The sequence below is a fragment of the Cyprinus carpio genome, chromosome A7 (genome assembly GCF_018340385.1).
Source record: "Cyprinus carpio isolate SPL01 chromosome A7, ASM1834038v1, whole genome shotgun sequence".
Classification (NCBI taxonomy): Eukaryota; Metazoa; Chordata; class Actinopteri; order Cypriniformes; family Cyprinidae; genus Cyprinus; species Cyprinus carpio.
The window spans coordinates 32,592,981-32,615,463 of NC_056578.1; the positions used below are offsets into that span (position 1 = coordinate 32,592,981).

At 37.6% G+C, this 22,483-nt stretch overlaps 1 protein-coding gene across 2 annotated transcripts in view; it reads left to right on the plus strand.

Moving 5' to 3' along the window:
* Nucleotides 1-1,307: 1,307 nt before the first annotated feature.
* LOC109070898 (cellular tumor antigen p53-like) overlaps nucleotides 1,308-22,483 on the plus strand; it is an 82,362-nt gene continuing 61,186 nt past the window's right edge. Inside the window, exons 1-4 of one of the 2 annotated variants that reach the window (XM_042760852.1) lie at nucleotides 1,308-1,538; nucleotides 2,203-2,309; nucleotides 2,585-2,645; nucleotides 2,867-3,076. In XM_042760852.1, coding sequence (XP_042616786.1) covers nucleotides 2,242-2,309; nucleotides 2,585-2,645; nucleotides 2,867-3,076 — 339 coding nt within the window. In that variant the 5' untranslated portion in view covers nucleotides 1,308-1,538; nucleotides 2,203-2,241. The remainder of the gene's footprint in view (nucleotides 1,539-2,202; nucleotides 2,310-2,584; nucleotides 2,646-2,866; nucleotides 3,077-22,483) is intronic. The other variant, XM_042760853.1, reaches the window with a different exon arrangement.

Sequence of the window (22,483 nt, forward strand, 5' to 3'; positions counted from 1 at the left end):
CTTTCCGTCTGTAATAGGACATTCACAGATTGTTTTTGTTCTTGCCATTGAAACGTTCACTGTGTGCACTTTCACTGAAGATGTTGAAAAACAAGTTAATATTTTTGTGAAATTCTATGTAAAAGATGAACTGTCTTTAGAAATGCTCATTTATAATTTTATTTATTTATTTATTTTTCCAAATCATATATATGGTGATGTTCACTAATGTCAAAATCGACATTTGAATAAATCTTATTACTGTGTGTCTGCCTATATATATATTATTTCATGAATTTCTGTTATTCATATAACAAGGAAAATGCATAATAGAACATAAATATTGATAGATTAAAGGTTTGCAGTAATTTTATAATTGTATCTTTGCAAACCGTAAGTGGAAGGCTAATGAAGCCGATTCGGTGGGGGACATACCCTTACGAAAAAGTACTATAGGAATCTTTTAGTATTTTGGGACAAAATATTATAGTAATCTTATAGGAATACTAGGCCTATAGTAATTTGGGACACACTACAGAAGTACGATAAGACTACTATAGAAATACTATAGCAGCTTAAAAATATTATAGAGGTATTACAGAACATCACAGAAGTATGTTATGTTCTGTAATACCTGTATAATATCCTAGAGCAGCTATAGTATTTCTATAGTAGTCTTATAGTACTTCTATAGTAATATTTTGTCACAAAATACTATTTTCCTAAGGGTAATTAGGCCATGCATAACCGACACATAGACGTATATTTTCTGTCATTTAACGTCGGTCATCCTCATTAATGTATTTTAAAATTGTTTTCATATTTAGATATGACGGCCAGAAAAAAATTAAGTTATGTTAAGTTTTTGTTATGTTAAGTTTTTCAGTGCCATTGACTCCCATTATTTCTCGGCGTTTTGCTTCAGTTTTCAGTCCATAATGGCGGCCTGTCCTGTTTGTGTTTCTGCCATTGGATTTGAACAAGTCATCTTATTTTCAAAAAGTGGATTTCTCGTTTAATTTGAATAAATAAATAAATAAATAAGAAGTGTATGCTAGCTATCAGTTAAAAGACTCTTCCAGTGAAATAAGGAAAAACATATAGGATTTAAGTACAATTGTCACATTATGATTTAAGATCATAGTCAACAATCTATATAATATCATAAAAGTATGTAACCAACATTTATTTTGCATATATTAGCCGACTGCCCAATATAAAGGGTCTCTACCTAGCATCGAAACAAAACATCCATCTGTTAATTTCTTATTTAATGTTCTTGGTCGTGAATTCAAAAAATGCACTTTGATAATTCGCGCCTCTCACATGACCGCTCCCACGTGACTGCGGTCTTCGCTTTTTCACGGTGATGAATAGGAAGTAGCTGTAAGTCTGTGAACTGTAAATTATTTCTTATCTAAAACAACACGTGTGCTCTTTCAAGATCTGAAAGCGCCAAGTGTGTAGAGATTTGGGAAAGGAGTTTCACTGAGAGGCGAGGTATTGATCCAGATCGATACGGTGAATGATTATCACGCACGTTTGAAAGTCGTCTTCATGTAAGTTAAGCTATCAAACAACGAAAAATTTCCCCTTTCTTAACTCGTGACGAAATGTGATTGATGTTAACAAAAGCCTTTTTTTATTTTACGGGTTATCTGACCACCATTTGATACGTTGTTCATATTAATTGATTTCTCGATGTTCAGATATGGCCTAATGCGAAAGCATGAAACAGATTTATCTTTAAACACGGAGATGTGAATCTTTCCTCTTATGTGGACATCAACACACTTAACGCTCTTTAGTTTATCAGTATTTTCCACGAGATGTATTTGATCCCACATGGCAATCAAGTTTTTCAGCTTTCTTTGTTTTAATGTCGAGTTGCTGTTAGTTTGTTGGGTTTGGTCCTTATTAGGTGGATTTGGTTTAACAATGAACACCAAACCTCAGGGTATGTAATGACACCAATATAGTGTTTTGAAATTCTTTGGATGACAGATATTTGAATTTGAAAAAGTTTGGAAAAATATTTTCTGATCCGTGATGTCTTTCTGGTTCAAAGAGGCATTTTTTTTCCGGTAGACATTTGTAAATGCTACAGTTTCACAGTCCAGTGTGTTGTTAATATTTTATGCACATTGGCTTTTTTTTGTGTTTGTTTATTGGATATGTTGTTGCTTTTGTCTTAGTGTGTTGCCTCTCTTTCTATTTCTACAGTCTCCAGTGCCCGTGAAGCAGGCTGCAGGTAGTTGGGCCATGGGTGATCAGGAACTGCTAGATCTGCCAATGAGCCAGGGCAAATTTGAGCAGATCTGGGGGGACCTGTAAGTCCAGACACAGATGAGTTACAAGGATAGCTCACCAGACTAACTTTTATTTGAGGTCTAACAATACAATGAAATCGCAGCACATACTACACCATATTGCGTTAGTCACAAACATCAATCTTGGTTATACATTCAGTTGTTAATGTAAATGTTAACATTTTTTTAATGTACATCTTTTAACAAAAAATATTTTGTTTCAGATCAGTTCTCAGAAATGCATCTTCATCTATAAAAATAAGTGTTTTGATCTTTTTTTTTTTTTGCTTCCATAGAGGATTTGGTGAGCTGATCAAGGAGCTGCCTCGTACAAACAGTGATGCTTGGCTTACCGCTGTAAGCTGGTGCTTTACCTTTCTTGATGCGCACTTTTTTTTTTAAACTGTATGTTTTTTTAAAAAATGACTGAAATGACTTAGGATTTTTGGTACCAGAGATCCAGTAGCTGTTTTAACTTAATTGCTGCATGGATTTTATTGCTTCTAATTTAAAACTTTAGAACAGAATAAAGCATCAAACAGGCGTCTGTACCTAAATTTAAACACTTGCTACCACAGGCATTGCCTGATGGCCATTTTCCAGATGGCCTTGACCTGGATCTCCCGGAGAACACTGATGCTGCTGTTCCTGCACCTGATGTAGCCCCAGTTGTGGACAGCCTCCCACCTCCTGCCACTGTAGTGCCCTCAACCACAGACTATCCTGGGGAATATGATTTCCAGTTACGCTTTAATCAGTCCAGCACTACGAAGTCAGCCACATCTACAGTGAGTGATGAGCAAAATATTTTGAATATACACAGTTTTTAATATGTCTGCTTTTCCCCCCAGATCTGCATACGTTTACAAACATATCTTGTAGTGTTAACTAAATTTATATGTTGTGTGGTACTGAAAATGTAATGTCAATTATTTTCTCTAACTGGATTATTTCTTGTCTAAAAGTGACTATAATGAAATATATAAAATGAGTTAATATTTTTCCTGCAATTTTTTTTTTTTTTAAGAATTTTAGGAATAGGCAATAAAATAAGCAGTGCTGTTTTTTTTTAAAGAAAGTTTAGAAGAACAGCATTTATTTGACAATCTTATAAATGTTTTTTACTGTCACTTGAAAAATCAGCATCAAAGGAGTGTTACATTTTAAAATATACTACAATAGAAAACAGTTATTTTAAATTGTAATTTTATTACACAATATTAGTGTCTTTACTGTATTTTTGAGAATATAAATGCAGCCTTGGTGAGCATGAGAGACTTCATTAAAAACATTTAAAAAAATTTAATATATATAGTACTTCTGCAAAGTTTAGATGTATATACTTTTTTCAGTTTAGTGAGACTTTATGGTTGATGAGAGTTGAGGAGCTTTCCTTCTCTTACCTTGTGCTTTATTCTTGAGCATTTTCTGTACTTTTTTTGTAGTTTCACAGAGAAAAAAAAATATTTCTTTAAATATTGTAATTTAAAGGTATCTGCATGTAGTCTTATTTGTCCTGATTCTTTTCTAGAACTTCTTATTTCACTTAAAAATTGATCAAGTGAGCATTTTGCAGGCCCTGAGGTCTGAAGCCGCCTTTCCACTGTCTCCGACGAATGACAAGCAACAGACCGGAAGTCATTCATTTCCAATGGAAAGTAGTGCGGGAGCAGCACGGAGTTCCGATCATATGCGTATGCGGAAATTTCGGATTCGATTTGAGCTTCGAATACGTTCAAATATTTGAACTTCTACGGCCAGGCCATATGCGACCGCCCGACCGGATGTGATGTATTCTAATCAAAACTATCGGCGCGAGGTCAGAATTACCATTATATTGTTCACTTTAACATTATTCTTTAAACACTATTTATGTAAAATGGTGCTTTAGAATAATTATCGCAGAAATAATTATTTTATAATTATTAAATCATTATTAACATTGATTAGACCCATAAAACCTCCTGTTTTTTTTTATTTTTTGGAGGGGTCATCTGATTTGTGACGATGCATTCATACATTAATTATATTCATTAAAATTATTAATTTTACCATGGTGAATACGCCGAGTTAACGGTTGCTGCACAACGAATTTGAAAGTTTTGTGCGATTGCAACTAGAGGGAGAAATGCGACAATCGTGTCCGAATGTCATGTGCAGTGGAAAGGCGGCTTGAGGATGACAGCGGAAACGTAACATGACTGGGCATGTTCTAAGGCTGTAAAGGTACTAATGCTTGCCTACAAGATGACCACTGGCACAGCACCAATATACCTAAACTCACTAGTTCAAACTTATGCGCCCTCCAGAAGCTTGCGTTCTGCAAGTGAACGGCGCCTTGTGGTGGCATCCCAAAGAGGTTCAAAATCACTCTCACTGACCTTTTCCTGGACTGTGCCAAGCTGGTGGAATGACCTCCCAATCTCAATTCGAACAGTCGAGTCTTTACTCCTTTTCAAAAAACATCTAAAAGACTCATCTTTTTCTCATCTTGACCAACTAATACTAGCACTTACCTTTTCTTGTCTATCCTATTCTTTGGGGGGGAAAAAACATAGCTATGGGTTCTGTGCTAGACTAACTGAGACTTGTCATGGCACTTGTATACTGTTGTTGTTCTTTCGTTGGTCTGATTGCTTCTATTGTTCTATTGTAAGTCGCTTTGGATAAAAGTGTCTGCTAAATGAAAAGAGTTAGCCTAAAGCTTAGCTTGATGGAGGAAGGTGGTCTTCTTTGTGCCTGTCATGCTGATGTTACGCAGAGGTTCTAACTCTTAACCCCCCTCCCAACTCTTTACCCCCTTCGTGCATGTTAAGATAAGCCTGTCAGATGCAAATGTGGGCACCTTGTAGAGATGCATGATTAATTGTTAAAAGATTGCGAAATTACGATTTTCCTGTGTCTATTAAACCTTTGAAAAAGTGATACTGAAACATTCAAATCTATGTTCGTGCTGCCGTTCACGCTGCTGCTGAAAACTGTTTTTTCAACCACACAATATAATTTGTTACAATCATTCATATTATCACAGAAATACTGGGATAAAAGTTTATAGTTCAGATACAAACATTGATGTCTATGGTAGTGATCAAACTAGAGCAAATCACCATTTAAAAGTAATTCAAATAAAGTTTCATACATTCGAATCATACATTCAAGAGATTCTTTAAAGGTGTCATGAACTGCCTTTTTTTTTTTTATTAGTTTGTACTGTTCTTTGAGGTCCACTTATAATGTTATCAAGATTTTTACATAAAAAACAAACCAAAAAAAAAAAAAACATAAATTAGAAGTAATAGGCTATTTTCTGTCCTGTTTTGACCCTCTCATCGGAACTCTCAAGGTGTATTCATACCAGGAAAGTCCGCTAGTTCACCTGCTTTGGTCCAGACCAAATACAATGTTGATATTTTTATTTTTATTTTTTTGTTTGGTGCGTTTTGCTTTCACACTGCCCTTTTTTGCAAGTGGACCAGAAATAGTAAACAAAACCACACAAGGTCATCCATTCATTGGACAGAAGTTCTCAAAGTTTGGAAGTCGTGGCCTAATGGTTAGAGAGTCGGACTCCCAATCGAAGGGTTGTGAGTTCGAGTCTCGGGCCGGCAGGAATTGTGGGTGGGGGGAGTGCATGTACAGTTCTCTCTCCACCTTCAATACCACGACTTAGGTGCCCTTGAGCAAGGCATCGAACCCCCAACTGCTCCCCGGGCGCCGCAGCATAAAATGGCTGCCCACTGCTCCGGGTGTGTGTTCACAGTGTGTGTGTGTGTGTTCACTGCTCTGTGTGTGTGCACTTCGGATGGGTTAAATGCAGAGCACCTAATTCTGAGTATGGGTCACCATACTTGGCTGAATGTCACGACACTCTTAATCAGGGAAAAACAGGAAGTACAAAAACAGGCTAATCAGGGAGATCTTTCGCAGTGCAATTTTTAATTTTTCTTTTTTTTTTTTTTTACTGATTGTGTTATCAGATACTACTGCAATATGAAGAAACTAATAAGCATCATATGAGACAATGTCATACGATGTTGTAATTATGACAAAACCTTGGCCCAAGTTGCGTAGGCTAGCCTATAGGCATTTTAAGTTGCATTTTATCATTTCATTCAGAAATGTTTACAAACATTATAATAAACACTGTAAACATAGCTAAGCTGTTTTGGTTCCCCTCACTCCACAACAAATCCTTTCAATTAACAGTGTTTAGAAAAGAACAAGAATTAAAAATATAAGAATCTAGCAATATAAATGACAAGCCAAAACAAATTAATTTAAGCTATAACGAAACTGAAACCAACATTGCATCTCTCATTCGACACACAGTCAAGTGTTTCCATTTTTGCGATTTATTTGAATGCCAAATTATGTACTTCTCGCGTTCCAGTATCCACGTAAAACAAAATATTTTGCATAACATCACATGATAATACTTAACGGCACAGATTTTACTACATATTTAAACTGAGCAGTGTGTTGTTGTTTTTTCTTCATATGTTTGGCTGACTGTATTTTATTATGATAATGAACAGGCTGCATTATCAAGGTAGCAAAGCTCAACTGTGCGCGCACATGCGGGGCCAGCGTAAGCGCTTGAATTTTTTCCCTCTAACAGTGGAAGCAAACCCTTTTAGTCATAAAGATAATCGGGATTGTAAAAGTTTTTCCTTTATTTGTGTACATTCACAATAAAAACAAATCTTTGCTTTTGTAAAATAAGCCTAAAGAAAAATAGGATGCTGCTTTCTGCCGTCTGGTTTCCTTTCGCGCAGCACAAAAATGAACTCAAACTCTGCATACTAGGTTACTTGTTGCACAGTTTTTCACTCATTTTCTTAATTTATTATTTAAGTAAAAATATATATATATATATATACAACTCAACATTCATAAATAAATATATATAAACATATATATATATATATATACACACACACTTATGTACACTTATATTTTTCTCCGCTTACAGAAGCGCTGCAGGTCTGGTGGACATTCCTGCAGTCAGCATGCCAACTGCACGCTCCCTCGAAAATTGCGACATCTGTGGCATTGTGCTGTGTGATAAAACTGCACATTTTAGAGTGGCCTTTTATTGTGGCCAGCCTAAGGCACACTTGTGCAATAATACTGCTGTCTAATCAGCATCTTGATATGCCACACCTGTGAGGTGGATGGATTATCTCGGCAAAGGAGAAGTGCTCACTAACACAGATTTAGACAGATTTGTGAACAATATTATCGCTGCACGATAATGGTTAAACTGATAATCACAATTATTTTGATTAAAATTATAATCACAGTTATTAATAACGATTATTCTATCCTGCTGAAAAAAAACCCCTGCTAAAACCAGCCTAAATTTAGCTGGTTTAAGCTGGTCTCCCAGCTTGGTCAAGCTGGTTGTTCCAGCTGGTCTCCCAGCCTGACCAGCTAAGGAAGTGGTCAAAACCCCTTTAAAACCAGCCTTCTGACCAGCTTTGACCAGCAAAGACGAGGGTTGGGTATCGATTGGGTTTTTTGCGATACCGGTGCCATATCGATACTTTTAAAACGGTACCGGTGCCTAAACAGTGCCTGAACCGATACTTCTGTATAGTTTCTACTGTATCTCTGTCAATCACTCTGATATTTAGTTTAAATGAGTGCTGTCTGTCACTGTCTTTAATCAGTTCTGTGATGACTGTATGGTCATTCTTTATACAGTAGCAACAATGTAATTTGTAAAGTACAGTACTGTGCAAAGGTCTTAGGCACATTAGTATTTTCACCCCCAAAAAGGGTTTTAAGCCAGTTATTTATATCTTTTGCTGTAGTGTGTCAGTAGGAAATATCAGTTTACATTTCCAAACATTAATTTTTCCATTAATTTTAATAATTATCTAGTGAGATTTTTTTTATGCACAAGCAGTCGGACAACAGCCAGTGCTCCACATGGAGATCTGATCTCACCATAATCAAATCTGTCTGTGATTACATGAAGAAATAGATGAAACTGAGACAAACTAAATGTTTCTACACCAAACAGACACACAGCAAAATATATAAATAACTGTCCGAACACCATTCTTTTGGGGTGAAAATACTAACGTGCCTAAGACTTTTGCACAGTAGTGTATGTATAAAGTAAGTATAATTAAATGTAAGTATACTTAATTATAATTAAAGTATGCGTTCATAGGCTAGGTGTTAAGGGCTAGATTGTCGCTGGAGGAAACAGCTGTGGTGTGATAAGCGGTGAACGGCGCGAAAACTTTACAGTAGATGGGAAACCGATTGCTCCCTCGTTACTTATTGTAAACTCTATTTATGACAAAGAACTACACAGATACAGATATTCTAACAATCTATCGATAAACACACCTTGTGTCCTCCAGTGTTTCCCACAGCCTTACACTCTATTTGTGGCGGCACTCCCCCGCCCCCATATATACATACATATGCAAATTCATTTTCTGCCAGCAGGAGGCACTTTAAGAGCGGGAGAGATACAGAATTCTCCGGTAACGGCTGCGAAGCAGTGCTGAGCTCACAAACGCTGCCTTATCAAGCATTACATGCAAAATGAAATGAAAATGAAATCGAAATTTTTTTTAAATACAGTCGGTTTCCTTCTGAAATACAGTGATATAAAAACACCCGCATTGGTTTTTGATTTTGAAACGTGCAGTGCTCATGTTTATTCAATGAAGTCAAAGCCTTTTGGAAAATCTATTTGTGGCGGTCAGTTTTGATATTGTGGCGGCCCGCCACAAATAAATCAATGTGTGGGAAACCCTGGTCCTCTGTTTCTGTTTGAGTCCGCCGCGGTCTGCTGATTGAAGAGCACGCTGAAAGACGGGCAGGTCTGCCGCCGTTTTCATATGAAATTTAAGAGGACTGACTCTGAGGCGATCTTGAAGTTGTGTGCAGTTTATGGAGCTATAGCCCCGCTAAAAAAGCCTAGCAATGCCCATGCTTCTTGCGTACATTTTGGAGAACCAGGACAAGTATTTCAATTGATCGCTCAGATCGCTAAACTCGTATGTTTTCATATTATCATCAGCATTTGTTCCACCATCAGTGAGCACGCACAGGGTTGCCAGATTGCACAAATTAAATAAAAACACCGGGCAGAAGAAGTATCCTTAAAGGAGAAAAGCTCTGTTTTGGGGCTTAAAGCTCTTCAAATCTGGGAACCACAAGCATGAACGCTAGTGAAGATTGTTAGCAATGCAAGATAACACAAATGCCAAATTAAAAAAACACGTTTCAGGATAAATAACGAGCCGGCCAATATCGTGACAATTATTTTTAATAATTCGAGAAAGGTGGATATCGTTATCGAGATTACAATACGATTAATCGTGCAGCCCTACCGTATAGATGAATTTCTTTCTAAAGTCACGTCCAATGATGAGATGGGGAGTCAGGATCATCTACTTCATTGCAACACTGACTCATAAAACACTAGTTTATTAGTAAATAATTCAAGTATCTCTTTACTATTTTCTCCCAGCATAGTCATTGTAATTTTTGTGGCAAGCTTTAGTCTATTTAGCCCGCTCGCGTCACGTTGCTGTGCAAACCCATTTGCATGTGTTTTTAAGCATTGTGGTTTAAAAACAAGTTATTTTAGCCACTGAGACACAAATAACAGCACTATATGCACCAGCTGTTTGTTTCGGAGCGTGATTTCTGCAGTTGGGTCGGATCGAGGTCGGGTCATATTCACACCTTAAACGAACTGTACCAAAGTTTGTTTGGAAGCAGGCCGAGACCACCTCTTCAGCTGGGTCTTGGAACGGTTGTTTGGTCCGCACCCATGTGCACATGCTGTATTCACACCTGCCAAAAAGGTCCGCACCAAGAGGGGAAATGAACTTGAGTTTGATTCAATCGAACCAAACAAGACAGGTGTGAATACACCCTCAGCTTGAATAGGCGTAGAGGATTGTAGAATCATAAGTAAATGCCCACTGGTGTGATTGGCTTGTTGTTTATGTTTGACAGCCTACGTCCTAAATAGATGAATGGTGCTATGATTTGGATAAAAAAACATTGAAAAACTCTGTACATATCAAAAAATCTGTAATAATAGACAAAGCAATAGTGAGCACATAATAAAAACAGTAATCACACTTGTGTGGTGCGACATTACTGTCATATCCAATATAGTTGGCAAAGCATTGACTTTTAGTTTAAATATTTCTGAAAATCCTGCATCGAATTGTGCCATGTTTGTCAATGAATTCACGGTAAAATTAAGTGAACAAAGGACCAAGTTTTTACTGACGTGGTCTGGAACTTCATTAAAAAGAAGGTTCCACCCCTCCTTCTTAATGTTGGGATCAGAGGAAGGCAATGCATAGACTGTGGGTGCATCTCAATCAGCTTCCCATCTCCCGAGCTCGTGAATCAGTATATCGTGTACACTAATTCACTGAAAGTTCCCTGGTTGATTACTCAATTTCCGGTGACATGACTATGTACAACGTCAACGGAAAACATTGTTGAATGACATTACTGGAATTAATCAAGAACAGGCAGGATCAATCTCTTTTTGATTTTATTTTTATTCTCTTTAAACACAATTATTCTGTTACATGTTCTTACAACATTTCAGCCAAATATTAATGATAAATGTTAACTACATGTATTCATTACCAGTGTGTTTATGCTGAAATATACTAATAAAATGGTTTGTCTTTTCAAATCGCGTGTCATTATATTTAGCGAGTTTGGTTCGTGTGGTTTGCTTCGCCCTTCTGAAATGTAACAATTTCTGGTAAGGGAGCATCCCTAGGTTTTGTGTTGCATTGTGGGATTTTTCAGGGAGTAAATGTTTCAGTGCACTGGAATGATTTTGTGACTGAGAGCGCCCTTAAAATGGCCGACTCCCTGATCAGTGTCCTGACCACTGAACTAGGGAGATGATTGAGATAAACCCTGTGTTATTCCAAAACTTGGCACTGTACAGCATCATCTTGTGTTTGGTGCCATCTTTATTGTTATATTTCTGTGTAGACCTGCGTTTACCTCTTGTTGTTTAAGTACTACATTTGCTGTTTAGCCACACTATTACATCATAAAGTGGAACAGTGGTCGGCTGGTGAAAAAAATTCTAGAGCCCCTTTCACACTGCACGTCGGACCCGGCAAATTGCCAGAACATTGCCAGGTCGACTTCTGTGTGAAAGCAAACACGTCCCGGGATTGATTCCGGGATTGAACCCGGGTCGGGGACCTAGTAACATTGCCGGGTTCAGTCCCGGAACGAGCGCTGTGTGAACAAAAGCCAGAACTAATGCCGTGTCGTAGTCATGACGCACGTTATCGCGCGACTCTTTTAGCGTGTTTTGAAGGCAGATCAACGTTCGCGATGAAAAAATATGTGCAAACTGTAACAAAGCTGAGAAGCCAGCTTAAGTGAAAGTTAACGTGCCTAGCGTTTTCGACTTGTACATTACATGTCACACCCTGATATCACGTCTCTTTACGGGACCTTTATGGGTTGTTTGTGAACGCACGCACATATTCCGGGTAATCACTGGCAGTGTGAAAGTGCAAAATCTAGCGACCCGGGTACAAATGCCGGGACACATTACCAGTGTATTTGCCGGAATCACAGTGTGAAAGGGCTTAGGTAGGGCATTAAATCTAAAAATTTTAGCATACATTCTGGTATTATTTATCCCATTATAACAAAAGGAGAAGTAGTAAGACCTGAGACATTTTAAATAAAGATAATTGTTTTACAAAGGTAAAGATTGAGGATGATTCCCACAAAACTATATTTTATGCAAGCTTTTTTCAAGATAATTTTTTTTCCCCACAATTTATGTATACACAGCAACAGCAAAAACTTTGTGGAAAAACGTTACATTTGTTTACAGGGCTTAAAGTTTTCCGGCACCGTGCCGGATCTCCGACGTGCGTTGTTTGGCTGCAAAAAAAAAAAGAAGATAGTCCTATATTAAAGCAATACTATGTAACTTTTTCTGTGTTCAGAATTTGCAGAATGTATATAATGAGCGAGTACATCATTAATTCATCTACCAAACCACCCTTTTGTCTTATCCCAAATCACTACGGTACATTTTTAAGAAGTGATTATTTTTGGACTATTGTAGCCTGTTAGGGTCATCACCACTGCGGAGTAACACATACCTGCATGAATTGTCATAGACATAAACTTGAAGTAGCTCCGGTTAGAATGTTCTTCCGTGGGATGCGTGCAGTTCTGTTTATTAACTGCTAGAGTGACAAAATTTACATAGTGTTGCTTTAAAAAAAAAAACAAAAAAAAAATGTTCATGAGTTTGCCTACCAATGGTTATGAGAGGGATACAGCTTTCACTCTTAACCAAGCTAATATTATTAGTCAAACAGAAGTAGAATGGGGCGGGTCTTGGAAAATGTGTGGTTGAGGGCTGCAACCGAGCATAGATGCCAGAGCGGAGATGGCACATTGGAGAGTAGCAAGCAAACATAGTTGGCAGGATGGAAAGTAAGATTATGAAGCCTGTGGAAGACTTGCTAATTCATAAACGACTTAAAAATAAATGGTGCTGGGCGTGGATCGAAGAAATAGGCAGAGATGGCAAGACTTTGGTACCTGGTGTAAGAAATTAAGAAAACCAGGTGTTTATGCACGTTGTGCTCGAGAAAACTAATCAGGGCTTAAAGTTCTCCGGCACCGTGCCGGATCTCCGGCATGCAGAGTTTGGCTGCGGAAAAAAAAAGATAGTCGTCCTACATTTAAAAACACTTGTTGATGCACAGCTTTCACCCTCAACCAAACTAACATTTCTAGCCAATCAGAAGTTTTTGCTCTTAATAAGAGACGCGCATAATAGTATCCAATTGTGGAGTCGCAGCTGATGAATGGACAAGAAGCCTGGGTCTCGAGCACGACACATTTAACCTGTTAACCTGCACCCCCCATTATGGGACACAAAACTGAAAATGCCCTACCTAACTTAAAATTGCAACAGTTCCTGACTTCTGTGTGCTCAAAAAGATAAAAAGTTATAGACACTGAAGTGCCTTGATTTTTATTTATTTATTTTTTTTATATAAAAATACATGAAAGCAGTCCAGAAAAGTAATGGGTTGAAAGTCACATGTTTCATGAGTTTCTATTTTAAATCTGAAAAAAAAACCATGAAAATTTTGATTCCTGCAACATTTTTTCTGAGACTGTCTAGTTGTAGTAGTTCTACAAACTATTTTAGTCATTAAACATACCACTGTATTGTTCTTCAATTATAAAACAATAGACAGAATCTTAGACATCGTATAAGTGATTTATTTGAGCACTAGAAAAATACAATAAGAATAATTTGAGTAATAAAAATAAATAATGAACCATGTATGCTGATTACAGTACATCCTGATATTGCTAGAAATACAGCATTCACACTGATAGTCAAGTCAAGTCATCTTTATTTATATAGCGCTTTAAACAAAAAAGATTGCGTCAAAGCAACTGAACAACATTAATTAGGAAAACAGTGTGTAAATAATGCAAAATGACAGTTAAAGGCAGTTCATCACTGAATTCAGTGATGTCATCAGTTCAGTTTAAATAATATCTGTGCAATAATTTGCAATCAAGTCAATGATATTGCTGTAAATGAAGTGTCCCCAATTAAGCAAGCCAGAGGCGACGGCGGCAAGGAACCAAAACTCCATCAGTGAGAGAATGGAGAAAAAAAACTTTGGGAGAGAAACCAGGCTCAGTTGGGGGGCCAGTTCTCCTCTGACCAGACGAAACCAGCAGTTCAATTCCAGGCTGCAGCAAAGTCAGATTGTGCAGAAGACTCATCTGTTTCCTGTGGTCTTGTCCCGGTGGTCGTCTGAGACAAGGTCTTTACAGGGGGATCTGTCTCTGGGGCTCTAGTCCTGGTCTCCGCTGTCTTTCTGGGCTGTAGAGGTCCTTTCTAGGTGCTAATCCACCATCTGGGCTGGATACATACTGGATCCGGGTGACTGCAGTGACCCTCTGACTTGGATATAGACTGGATCTGGTCACTACGTTGACCTCGGAATAAGAGAGAAACAGACTAATATTAGCGTAGATGCCATTCTTCTAACGATGTAGCAAGTACATCGGGTGTTATGGGAAGTGTTCCCGGTTCCGGTTCCGGTTTACCTAATTAATGCAGCCTAAAAATCCTTTAACGGATTTGGATATTAGAAGTGTATTATATTAGATTTTAGAAGAATTACATAGTTTGGGCGCTAAATAAGAAAAGGATCTGCTGCCCGCAGTTGACTTTGATATTCTAGGTATTATCAAATTGCCAGAGTTTTGAGAACGGAGCGGACGTGGAGGACTATAATGAAACAAGAGCTCATTCAAATACTGAGGTGCTAAACCATTCAGGGCTTTATAAGTAATAAGCAAGATTTTAAAATCTATACGATGTTTGATAGGGAGCCAGTGCAGTGTTGACAGGACCGGGCTAATATGATCATACTTCCTGGTTCTAGTAAGAACTCTAGCTGCTGCATTTTGGACTAACTGGAGTTTGTTTACTAAGCGTGCAGAACAACCACCCAATAGAGCATTACAATAGTCTAACCTTGAGGTCATAAACGCATGGATTAACATTTCTGCATTTGACATTGAAAGCAAAGGCCGTAATTTAGATATATTTTTGAGATGGAAAAAATGCAGTTTTACAAATGCTAGAAACATGGCTTTCTAAGGAAAGGTTGCTATCAAATAGCACACCCAGGTTCCTAACTGATGACGAAGAATTGACAGAGCAGCCATCAAGGCTTAGACAGCGTTCTAGGTCATTACATGCAGAGCTATATGCATGATAGATGCTCATATAGTCAATAATCACATGTTGATGGCCGGTTATACAGATGGTAATCATACAGATGCGCCATATAGTCAATAAGTGACGTGACATACAGCCAGGTATGGTGACCCATACTCGGAATTCGTGCTCTGCATTTAATTCATCCAAAGTGCACACACAGCAGTGAACACACACACACACACCGTGAACACACACCTGGAGCAGTGGGCAGCCATTTATGCTGCGGCGCCCGGGGAGCAGTTGGAGGTTCGGTGTCTTGCTCAAGGCCACCTCTGTTGTGGTATTGCCGGCCCGAGACTCAAACCCACAACCTTAGGGTTAGGAGTCAAACTCTTTAACCAATAGGCCACGACTTCCCCCAATATTGTTTCCAATATAATCACACTCTATTCATATAGATCACATTTACACTGATAGCTGTGATTTACACAGTAATCACACGCTGATGTGTGCTCAAATAGATGGTAATCATGCAGATGCAGCCACATTCACCACAAAACACACACACATATATGAAAAATGTTGAAGTTGAATCGCTAAGTTACGTCCCCATCAGATGACAGGTGCGTCACGAGCTGTCACGAGAGAGCGACAGAATTCAAATAAACAATATTCCGTGTGTCTTTGAGTTTTTTTTTTTTTTTAGAAGATGGTCTCATTCTGTTTGTGACACTGTATGCTACAAAACCATGCTGTGCCAACAAGGTAGAATATGTCAACATATTTCTAAATATGCAATTTATTGTACATCACGTTTTCAAAATAAAAGTTTCTGACTTTGCATGTGGCCAAATATTAAGATTAAAAGGATTTAAACATCGTTGAATCACATGAAACATCACCAGGCCGTTGGTGCCCTGTGCAGGTATTTGTTATAATATAGGCATATTACATTATGTATTTAACAATGTTGTTCAATAAAACCATGTACTTGGTTTTGATACTTTAAGACCAATTATTATTGCCTCCTCGTTACTTTATATATAAATATAGTCATATTAAAGCCTGTTTTTCCACTTAGTTTTATTTGTATTACAAAAAAATATCAGATTACTCACCTGTCAAAATAATCAGTAGATTACTTGATTAGCAAAATGATCAGTTAATTCCTAGATTAAAGCATTTCAAAATACAACTGCATTGTTTTACTTTTTGTGATTTAAGATAAATATTTTGTCATTTTAAAAGTTAAAAATTATTATTACATTGCCTTGTTCTAGTGAAACAAGTATCTGCATTTTGTCTCACCTAAGTACATTGTCCAGGGTTTCCCACACATTGATTTATTTATGGCGGGCCGCCACAATATCAAAACTGACCGCCACAAATAGATTTTCCAAAAGGCTTTGACTTCATTGAATAAACATGAGCACTGCACATTTCAAAATCAAAACCCAATGCAGGTGTTTTTATATCACTGTATTTCAGAAGGAAACCGACTGTATTTAGAAAAATTTCGATTTCATTTTCATTTCATTTTGCATGTAATGCTTGATAAGGCAGCGTTTGAGAGCTCAGCGCTGCTTCGCAGCCATTACCGGAGAATCCTGTATCTCTCCCGCTCTTAAAGCGCCTCCTGCTGGCAGAAAATTAATTTGCATATATATGTATATATGGGGGCGGGGGAGTGCCGCCACAAATAGAGTGTAAGGCTGTGGGAAACACTGTTGTCACACCCCTATTGTTTCCAATATATTTCCAATAGTATGATATAAGCTTTCATTCTTCAGATCAAACATATTTTTATGAAAAAAAAAAAAAATCAGTTTGAATAAGGAAAGCGATAAATTTGCCGTAGTATCCTTTAAAATGTTAAAGTTGCCACAGTCATTGCATTCTTTGCATGTGCTTCACTTTATTTGTACCATTTTGCTTTATTAGTTTATTTATTAGAATCTGAAAGATAATAACAATATTGATTGATAAGTGAGATCTGATTTTTAGTCCTTGAAAACCGAAAAAGTAGTGCAAGTCCTGGAATTTTATTTTGCAGTATCTGTACGAACCCTGATTAAGTTACCAGTTCTTGGACCATTTTAATGTTTTTGTTGTTGTAAATTGAACTGAACTGTGGTTTTCTGTAGTAAACTGTCTTTGTATATTTCCTATTTTATATTAATTTCCTAGTATTTAATTTACCTTTATTTCTTTTGAACAAAACAATTTGAGAAATTTAATGTTTTAGATTGTAGGTCATCTTGTACCCTGTCAAGGACAAAGCTAACCAGCAAAACTTGATATCAAAAGCATGTTGCCTAAATGTTACATGTGTTTGCAGCATATTGTAGTGAGTAACCTTTCTTGTTTTTGCTGTTTCAAATATCCCACCTTAATCTGTAGTCTGAGCCTGTCAAGAGCTAATGGCAGATCTGTAACTAGTTAGTTTCAAGGAAAATCATTTTATTTTTTTGTTTGGCAAATAACCCTGTGTATGTGTTTTTCTCGTTTGGCACAAGTGAAGCTGTTTTTGATGATTTGCCTAAAGTTGTATTACACTTAAAACTATCTTCTCCATTTTCCCGATAGGCCGTTATAAGTTTAGTTAAATGTTCTATGATTACTTGTAAGTATTCTGATCACTGATTGGTTGAAACCGACACAGGTGCTGCTGCCGCTCAGAAAAAGATAAAATATTTTTATTTTGGGTAGTGCCTGCCACAAAGCGCCGTTCCCGTGGAAGCAGGAGGATATTGGGTGCACAAGCACCCCTTGAAAACCACCTGTGTTTTGCCGCTTTCTGCATGTCTCCCACTGAGAATGAACTAGACTTTTGTGACTGCCATGTGCCATGTTGAAAGGTCCTTAATAAAGCAGTGTTTAAAAGTACAGTGCTGCTTTGTTTACAATAGGTACGTTTACATGGACGCTTTTTGCTTCCATCGGAATGAATTCATTCTGATTGATGAATCAGAACGTAGTGTTTACATGAACACTAAGGGTGCTTTCACATCTCTAGTTCGGTTCATTTGGTCCAAACCAAGGGCAAACAATTATACATTGTAGCATTTTTCGGCTTTTTTGGTTCCTTTTCCAGGGCTCCAAACTGCCACTAAAACAGTCGCATTTGCGACCATAAATATAAATTTTCGAGTGACGTTTTTGCTGAGGTCGCCACTGGCGACTACCCGCCGAAAGCTCCTCAGGATTTAACCGCTAAAAAAGTTTTCTCAGGCGGATGATTTGCTTCATTCTAGCAGCGCCCCGTCTGTGATAAAACGAACTCGGGCCGAAGGTTAATACACACAACTACACCGAGTGTGGAACTGCCGCGTGTACAACAGCTTTCAGCCGAGATCGGCCCATAGAGTCCGTAGGCGTCTGTCAGCCAGAAGTGTTTTGTAGAGTCGGCGTGGCTCTGGCCCATTATCTTCTCACCGTTGCTGAGACTGAACCGACAGAGACGCATTTCAGCCAGAATCAGCCCAAGTGTTATTGCTATCTGGGTATATATTTACATGTTATAACTTAAAAATTTGAATGTAATGCCTTTTTTTCCTAATTGTTTTGCGATCAAATCTTTTGTTATGTTCACGTATTAAACTGAGACGATGCGCATTAAAGTTTTAGTGGAAAAAGAGAGTTTCAGACAGTCCTCTTCTCTGCCGCACATCAGTGCTGATGCACACAGTCTGATAAAAGCAGCTCTGCTGTGCAGCGAGAGAGAAATGACGGAGACGTAAGAAGGAAAAGTGCAGAAAATACAGCGTCTATTTCGTGCACAACTTGAACCAACTAGAACAGGTAAAGCTGTCAGCTGTGTGGATATTGGCAATATCGTTAACAATTCTCGTTTATAATAATTACTAATATGGCTTCTTCTAAACAAGATCTTGGTCTGTGTTCTTTTAATGCGTGAACTTCATTATTTGAAGTGCAACTGCTGTTCAGTAATCGCAAAAAGCTCTGTGCTTTGTAACTTTTTAATAAAAAGTACCAGCTTTAAAAATTATTCCGAATTCATAACGAAATTCAAACAATACAGTTTTGGCGCTCCTTAATGGGGGCAGGCACAGTCGCTTTAGTGTCTCAGTTCAAGGGCAAGTGAACCCATTTAATCTTTCTCTTTACTAATATAGTACATAGTGAACATGAATTAACATCAAAAGGTAGGCTATTTTATAAGAGATCCTACAGTACAACTTCCTGAAATGTCTCATGTAGGAGGAGCCCAAAGCTACACTCAGTGGCCAAGTGATGCTTATGCTCCATGATATTGGTACAGATTCTGTGTAATGAACAATGCACCAGTTCCCAGGTCATCTACAAGATGGATTAAAATGCTGATAAAGTCAAGAAAAGATGAGACCTAAACACATGACAGTCTGATTGAAATGTAAATAAATAAATAATAATAATCGTAAAATAAATAAAACACGTTTATTCTGTGGCACCTAAAATAAGTTTTTTTCTTATAGGAGCCAATCTCACATTACCCAATTTCTCCTTACTCGATCCCTGGTTTGATTGCAACACTGTTTTCACACCACACTGATTGCTTTGGTCCGAACCAGTTGAAACGAACCAAAATGCAGTCACATGACAACATCCACATCACTCATTGTTCATGACGTATTTCCTAAACTGCTTTTCGATTGGTCAGAATTTGCGTGCGGGAAAATTCCAACATAAGAGGAAAAGCCAGCAAACAACACAGAGACAACACAGCTATGGAGAGACGACTGCGCGGGCTGGTTTTGTCCCTGGCCATAATCTATTACATTGTTTGTATACACGACAATATGCAAACAATACATTTCTATAATGAAGCGTGGATGCGGCTTGAAAACAACGTTCTAATGCACTGCAAACGGCGAGCGGGCATCGCTCGTAACTTCAAGCGGAGGCGTGCATTAACCCTCTGGAGTCTAAGGGTATTTTTGGGGCCTGGAAAAGTTTTGTCATGCCCTGACATTTGTGCTTTTTTCAGTTTCTTATAAATATCTAAATGGCTAAAGTCTAATCTCACTGTAATCAGCACAAACTTGGCTATAATAATATGTAAGCAGCATGTATGTACATGATTGTGTTTTTGAGAAAAAAAATGTTATGCGTGGTTAGTGAAAAACTAAAAAAATGTTAAATCACTTGAAAAAGGCAATAAAACACATACAGAAAATTGGTTCCCATGACTTTTGAGAACTGGAGCTTGTAGCCTAGAATTTTTTTTTTTTCTAAATGATGTGAAAATCATCTTGTTTACTCACTTACAGAAAAACAATATATTGATTTAAATTTTCTAAGACACTTTTTATTGGTAAAAGTCATATGCGAGTAGGCGTCAACTATCATGATTTCACACCTGAGAAGACAAAGGCCTGCATAATGAGCTGCATAATGAGCCATTCAGCCAGCTGTATCACTGAGAGGGATGAGTCACAAGAAAGAATGTGAGGACAAAATAAATGTATATAATTTTATGTTTGTAGTTTATCTAGAATATATTTAATTATCCCACAACATAATTTAATATTCACTTGTGAGTGCAGTTAAACAGTTTATTAGGAACAATCAAAGCTGACTTTCAAACTGAATTTTTTGCATCATTACTCCAGTCACACAATCCTTCAGAAATCCATTTAACAATCTTATTTTCTACAAAAAAAAAACATTTATTGTTAAAAAAAAAATATTATTATTATTATTATTATTATTATTATTATTATTAATATTGAAAAGAGCTGAGAATATTTTTTCAAGTTTTTTTGGGATAAATTGAAAGAACAGCATTGTTTGTTACATTTGTTACAGTTACATTTATTTGTTACATTTATATTATTTACATCAAGCTTTTGAATGGTATAGTAGTGTATATTGTTATTAAAACTTCATAATATTTCACTTGATTATACATTTAGTCAGGAATAATATTTTGGAAAAAGTCTAACTAGTAAAATGTTTACACGTTATGTGAAAACTAGTACAAGTATATAAATAAAAAAAGACTTACTCATGTTTATCTCTGCTGGATAAAGTGCTTCATTCTTTTTTTCTGAGGAAATCCAAATCTCTAATCCTCAACCACATTACATCTTTTTGGGGTGAATTATGTCTTATTCCTCTCATCGCGAAGCAAACAGTAAAATAAAAAAAACTTGAAGAACAGTCTCGCTGTTGTCTTCTGTTGTGTGGGCGTATTCAAAAGCCGTGCGCTTTAGTGAAACATTTGAATCTTAATAGCGCGCTCGGCGCGGGGGCGTGGTCGCATTAGAAGATAATGAAGGGAGACGTGAAAAACGGACATCGCGTTGTTTTCATATGGATTACTTTATCACATAATATTTGTTTTCGGCAGCACTTGTTTGGTTTAAAAGTAGACATGTCAGGCTTTCTATAGATATCTCTCTCATGTCTCTGTGTTGAGTATTCACTGAGTTACAGTTCATTTTTAATGACGCATTTGTAAATGAAGATCAGCGCAGACAAAGGCTGCAGACATCACTCCTTGTTTGTTATCTTTATTTTATAAATGCACAAAGTTTTGTTGTTATTATGTCTGTATACAAAAAAAAGTAGACCCTTTACAGATTCGATTGATGTATTGCTCTTATCTGTACGATCAAAACTGAAAGTGTAATTTAAGTTCTTTTCGGGGTTATCAGGACAAAATGCCTCAAAACGCGTATACACGTTAATCGACTTCAGAGGGTTAATCCACGAGCTGCCATTCTAAAGTGCAAACTGTCAACAAACACTTCCTCCTCCCATAATGCACAGCGCAGCTGACTACGGCAGCTGGTTTAGTCCAAAAATGATCAGTACTTTTTGCAGTTGGGTCTGTTCGAGGTCGGATCACGTTCTCACCACAAGCGAACCGCTCCAGAGTTCGTTTGAGAAGCGTACCGAGACCACCTCTTCAAGCAGGTCTCGGTACGCTTGTTTGGTCCGCCTTTGGTGCGCACCCGAGTGCGATTGCTGCTTTCACACCTGCCCAAACGAACCGCACCAAAGGGGGAAATGAACTCTGGTACGATTCAACCGAACTAAATGAGGCAGGTGTGAAAGCACCCTAAATAAATACATCTGGTTGATGTGTGTGTTTGTCACAAGCTTCTGATCGGATTTAATCTTTTGACGTGCACACTGCATGAATATACAGAGTTTCCCTTTGTTGTCGCATACAGTTTTTAAAAAAAAACACGTGCTATTTATCTTCTTCGGATACTAATTGGGCGACGACCAGCACATGAACTGTTGTGCAGTGCTGCTTAGGCTACTTAAAAAATAATAATAATAATAAAAAAAAAAAAAGGTAATAGTGCCCCTTCCCGCAAACAAAACCAGTCGTCTGTTGATGAGAGTCTTAAACAAGGACTGGTGGGATGTTGTCCTGCTCCACTTCACAGACGCTGAGTGAAAGGGGAGTTTTATAATGATGGGA